The 6026-nt window shown below is 41.2% G+C and overlaps 1 protein-coding gene across 1 annotated transcript; it reads right to left on the bottom strand.

The window, feature by feature from the left end:
* Positions 1-1382: 1382 nt before the first annotated feature.
* On the bottom strand, positions 1383-5955 carry tmem165 (transmembrane protein 165). The gene is made up of 6 exons (XM_026305420.2): positions 5620-5955; positions 5036-5261; positions 4771-4946; positions 4001-4183; positions 3642-3747; positions 1383-3099 (listed from the first exon to the last, which is right to left on the bottom strand). The coding sequence occupies exons 1-6, from the start codon at positions 5764-5766 to the stop codon at positions 3023-3025; spliced, it is 915 nt and encodes a 304-aa protein (XP_026161205.1). The 5' UTR covers positions 5767-5955; the 3' UTR covers positions 1383-3022.
* Between the last annotated feature and the right edge of the window lie 71 nt (positions 5956-6026).

Raw genomic sequence — 6026 nt, 5'->3', positions numbered from 1 at the left:
CGCATTAAATCCTACAGATTCTGTTTCTACAACTGCTGTGACATGACTGATTCAGGTGAGGCCTGGAGAGTTAAGCTGCTTCAACATTTCAAGCCATATAACACAGGCTGCTTAAAAGTTTTGATACAACTTTCTAAAAAGGGTGTGTAAGTTCTAACTAATGGCTTTATCAGCGTAAACATCATCTTGGAGTGTTTTATGAATTCAGTTATAATCCATTATGACAAGTTGGAAAAATATAACTTACCTCAAATGGCAGACTTGACGGATTAAAAGCCTTCATTAATCACTTGGTAGCAAGTGATTTCAGTTTTAGTGCTTCGCTGTCCAAGCATATCAACAACTACAAATCAATTATTTAAAACCCGTCAGCGACGACCTTGTGTCACTGCCCTGAGTAGGTGCAACTCTTGTGATATTTGGCATCTCATGCTTTTTTTTTTTTCCCTGCACTATGTTGGTCTGATATCAGTAAAACACATTATTTCTGTCTTCAAAAGTCTTTTGTATGATGATTACCCTGAACTATTCAACTAGAGAAGAAAAGCAGGGAATGCTCATTTGATTTATAAAAGTAGATCTCATATCAATTAATTAATCGGTAGATTTGATATGAATTAACTAACATTAGAGCTGTAATGTAAAAAGTATTAGTAAAGGCATTAGTTACTTTGACAAATTAGAAAGTGACAGAAAGCCCCCAGTTGAGCAGGTATGAGCAGTATATACAAAATGGGAGTTTATATAAAACACCCTATTATGTAGGTGTATTTATGTACATGTCAACACCTCCTCCTGTCTGCATCAGTAAGTGCAGGCTGGTGAATAGTAAGTAATAAATGATAACAGACTAAAGCACAGCAGTAGCGAGTGAAAATAATCTTTATAGAGGAAGGCATAACTGCTGACAATACTGTAGATTAATAAACACTTAAAACCCTTATAAAAATCTTTATATCGTTGTCATATAAAGCCATAAGGTTTATATGCTCCTATTAAGAGGAACAAAAGATAAACTGCACTTAACGTTCACTACTGCCACCTGCTGTTTGGTTTTGGTATTAAACACCATTTTAGGTTTCAGGGTTTTCAAACTGTCTCAGAACTCAGTTACTTTCTTAGAAATTATGTGAAACCCACTCTTGTGTCTGTGTAGTTGCACTTTCTCAGTAAACCATGTCCTGCTGCACCATTTCACAGCTTCATGCCACAAAGAAACGTGCTGCCTTGAGCCAAACATTCATACATTTAAACACAACCTTTTAAGGCAAACGCGTCAATAATTTGTGAACGTGAAAATAAATCTGTAGGAAACTTCTCCGGTGTTCTGTTAAGATGTGTCATTTCTTGTCATTCAGCTCAAGTAGAGATCAAAGAGTTGGTTTAGAAATCAGACAACACATGAAACATTTTTATTGATGAGAGTTTTGAGTCACTTCAATCAACCTGTGTCACTTATTTCAGTATTTCACACCTGGCCCCCAGCCTGTCAAATATTGACAATGCAGCTGTAGCCTGGTCACTTAAAAAATATTTCCATCCATGTCTAGCGTGCCCTTTCTCTGACCCCGTTTACAGTACATGTTAAAAAAAAAAAAAGGAAGAAGCTGGAGGTAAATAAATAGATACCATCTTAAATAAAAGGTGAACCGTAGGGCGTCGAGGTGTCGTTGTAGGTATAACACAGCTAGTTGTTTATGGCAAAAGAAGTGACTTGTACTGTTTGGTTTGTGTAGGATAAAACATGATTTTGTCTCTCATTCTGAACTTAACGTAGCATTCAGTCACAGTCACTTTGCAATTCAGGGCTAGTAACTAACAAACAAACGGAGGCACTGACTTTCATACTGGAAACGGCTTTAATCACATATAGGAAGAGTTTACCTGTTAAGGTGATTACAACTCTTTCTTCACACTGATGTACTTTTTGCTTCACTATCAGCACCTGAAACTCTTAGATGGAAATGTGAAGAGGTGCACATAAACTGTAGATAAGCTGTGGTGTAGCTCTCTGGATACTCTACCTACATAGGTATGGCGACACCCGAATATAGAGGTATTCTATGTGTTCAGGACTCTTTTCTCAAGAAACTCTGCTACCAAATATCATCAGTCAAACAGAAACAACAGGGAAATACCTGAATAAAGTCTGAAATATCTATCTAAAATAAAATCTTAACTTTTATTAGATCTGTACTGATGTGCTACTGGTTCTGTTTGAAGGAGTTTTTTTTTCATCACACTAGGGAACATCTTAAACAAACTAGGCCCACTTCTCATGACATTTAACGCATTGCAGTATGACATGTCACCCAGAGATCCAGGTGGAATAAACAACTGTGCAACACTAGCCTCAACTGCTTTAAATAATGAAGCTAGAAGTTCAGTGTCTGGTCACTGTTCTGCCACCTGACCTAATGTGGGCTCGTGGTAAAATCAACCGTTTTTTTTTAAAACAAAGTAAAGGTTTTTAAATGGCCTCCATTCTAGGAGGCTAGGGGAGGTGGCTGAAAGGAAAGCACTGCGTGTCCAGTTGTTTCTGATCCACAAAGAGTAAGTGGTCAGAGGGCAGCAGTCAGACAGTCAGACACACACACACACACACAATGATCAGAATACAGCTCAGCTCAGCACAGAATACAGCCAGTCTGGCCCCCTCTTCTACCAAGCCTCTGATCCACTATTCCACTATCCACTAAGTCAGCCATTTCTTTTTTCTTTCTTAGATAAAACCGATTAAACTGTTAGCATTAACCAACTACACCTCCCATGAGGAAATAGTATATACGATTAAGACTCTAGAGAGATGTTAACGGTTAATGCTAACCTCAACGCCTGTAAGAAAGCCCACTGTAGTGGAACAGAGGCTTCTGGGAAAGGAGGACAGGACTTGGGCTTTCTGTTTAGCTTGTTACACTGTGTTGGACAAGTAAACAGTCAAAACTACAGTCTCTCTACAGCCACTTAACCAAATTTGACATATACGTACTGTATAAAGGGAAACAGAAAGTCTTTCATCCAATTAAAGTCCAGTTTCTGGCTTGATGAACAGGGCAGAGAAGGCAAATGCCAGAAAAACAATTCCTCCAATGATTGTGACTATAGAAACAAAACAAGAAAACACATTCAGTTATGAGGTTTGTCATAAGCCAAAAACAAAACAAGTATATGTACTTTATTACCAAAGACCTACTGGAAGATTAAACACAGAGGATTAATATTTTCACTAAGTAAATTTGTCAATAATGCTAATGATGCAAACACCAGCCGATAACACTACTACATCCCATAGCTCCTGGGGATCCTCTGAACAAGTTCAACTAAAGGTTTGATGCCACAATACTTACTGAACAGAGTAAGTGATGTGAAAATGGGGTAAGCAGTAGAGTGACATGTTCTGAGAAACAGCTGCTGGTATGTCTCCAGTGGGGTTAGTGTTTAATACACACTAAAGGTTTTAATGAGAATGGAAAGCAGATTTTACTGGTGCTTTTTAGAACCACCCGAGCAGGACATTGAGACATAATAAACTACTGAGACAAACGCGCACAGTAAAAGTTCAGGTGTCAGTGGAAACATAAGAGTTCATATTTCAAAGCTGTTGTATGCACTGTGGGCGGGGGGGCAAAAACACATCTTACCTGTTCGGACAGATATTTTCTGGGCGATCATCCTCCCTCCTATCACGGCCAGTCCTGTACACAAACAGTGCCCAAGTGTACCACCCACTGCAACTCCAAATGGATCCTGGGAATTTAAAAACAATGTGCTTTATGTTGATGCTAAAGAAAATTATACATCGTCTTCCCAAAGACCTTAGGAAGGAGTTTATTAAGACAGTAAGGAGCATCTTATGATTGTGTTGGGGCTTAAAAAAGATAAAGGATTTGTTTTGCATGGGGGCCCACATAAGAAGAACATTCAGACATTCATGTTTTAAGACATACTGTAAAATACATAAAAACACACAGCTGCGTGCCATCGGATATATGTAACCTACCTCCCGAGCAGCTAGAATAATGGTGGTCAGCTGGGAGCGGTCCCCCCACTCTGCGAGGAAGGTGAGGGTGAAAGCTTGGAGGAAGATGGGCGAGATGATGCTGTGCCACTTTCCCTGAGGCTGAGGAGTCCCTGTTCCAGCCTCCACATCTGGAGTCCCATTAGCCAGCTTAGACCGCTGGAGCTGCACAGACAACAAAAGACAGTGATTGAAACACTGAATGTAACGCCCTGTTGAAATATAGTGAAATATGGGAGTATAATCACAACTATTATGCGTTGCCTTCCTACATGCAGTACCACCCACTGGCCTCACAGAACAATACCTGGGTTCATTGTAACTACTAGATCTGATAAGGTCTGTTTAATCATCATGGATATTTCTGATTTCATAAACAATATGTGTGCATTTCAACAGCTGTATTTCTGTCACTGCATGTACCGATGCAATTTCAGTACAAAAAAAAAACAACAGCTGTGGCTGAAATAATAAAAGACCACACTTGCAACCATTCGAGTGCTAAAAATGGTTTCTAAGCTTTTTAAAAAGGCCTTGGGTAGAGGTGGTAAAAATAAATGAATAGATTAACTTTAGATTCATTGTTTAATTTCACATTTAAATCTTCAGCCTGATATGAAATGTATCTTTGGGAGATTCCTTCTTCCTTGTGCAAAGACTGTATCATCTTCTGATAAGCAGTAACACAGTGACAGTGGAGTTGTCCCACTTCAGGAGATATCTGCACCTTTCTAAAGTGAAAATGCACCTACCTCTTCATCCTTCTTCTTGATTTCTGCCTGCACTTCCTCCAGCTCCTCCTGGCCTTCGTCTGGACTCATTTTCAACCCCTCTCTCAGCATGCGCACCCCAAAGATGGCAAACAGAGCAGTAGACACATAGTATGTATAGATTCTGGGGATGATGGTGGTTGCATAGCCAAACAGTACTGTGGAGAGGGAGCAGTGATTACTTTCCACGACAAGAAGCAGTAACTCTGCACAAAACTACAGCACCAAAGTATTTACTTCTACTAACCAGAAAGACAGGTCATGAGCCCAAGGGCCATCATAGCACCTGCCAACACGGTGAGGCGATTGTAACGCATGGCCATGATGGCAGCGATGAAAAACGTTTTGTCCCCCAGCTCGGAGACGATGATGACGGAGATAGAAGCCACGAAGGCATGGATGAAGCCCAGGTTTCCTTTGGTGGACCCATCTTCAGACACTACTGGGCTTTCTGGGTGTGGAGTGGAGGTTTTCTGCAGAGAGGAGTACCATAGTCACATACAGGTCACAATAAGTGTCAAACTTGCGCGTCTGTCCTGGATAAATAGCAACGTTGCTGGGGCCGCATGTCTCACGAACAATAACCAACATGTAAACTGAATTGGCGACGCTGTCGTGGAAATAGTCGTACGCCTGCCATTCCAATATTTTCTGGCCATATGTTCAAGTGAAGTACTAACTTCGTTCACCTGAACGCAACGTGATACGACTGTTAGCATGCTGGCTAGCTCGGACAGCTACCAGGAAGCGACGGCCCCTGCAGAGCTCAGTGTTTGTTACCGCCGCTGGGAAGAGATTTGATCGGTAGTAATGAAGTTAAAGCTTGTGTACCTCTTGTGGGGACTGCTCTTGGACAGACTTGTGCTCCTCTGGAACAGCAGCGACTCTGAGCGACAACAACACGGCGGCGAGAGGAAGCAGGACGCACATCAAATTTCTTTTAGTCCGGCCATCCACTCCGCCGAACAGAAGAGGCATTATTGCTACCAAAATACTGACTGGACACGGTTTGCGCGGTACTTTCTCTCCCGTAAATCACTTCATATAATTAGCAACCATGGTGTCCAACTTCATGCTGTAAACGTTGACGGACTCTTCGGCGCTACACGTCACAATAACACCGAAAGAGCCGATCGAAGCAACTTCAGGAAGAAGATGTTAGAATCTTGCTGCAGCACTGAGGACCAAGCCAGAGAGATGATTGGTCCGTAACCAGAATGACGTCTAACTGTGGTATG

This window comes from Mastacembelus armatus, chromosome 4 (assembly GCF_900324485.2).
Source record: "Mastacembelus armatus chromosome 4, fMasArm1.2, whole genome shotgun sequence".
NCBI lineage: Eukaryota > Metazoa > Chordata > Actinopteri > Synbranchiformes > Mastacembelidae > Mastacembelus > Mastacembelus armatus.
Note: the sequence above shows the minus strand (reverse complement) of the source record. Positions and strands in the feature narration are given on the sequence as shown.

Coding starts and splice junctions, on each gene's coding strand:
- tmem165 (XM_026305420.2), bottom strand. CDS start 5,766: ATGCCTCTTCTGTTCGGCGGAGTGGATGGCCGGACTAAAAGAAATTTG. Junction 5,262..5,619: donor AAGAGCAGTCCCCACAAGAG/GTACACAAGCTT, acceptor TCCTCTCTGCAG/AAAACCTCCACTCCACACCC. Junction 3,748..4,000: donor TTATTCTAGCTGCTCGGGAG/GTAGGTTACATA, acceptor TTAAATTCCCAG/GATCCATTTGGAGTTGCAGT.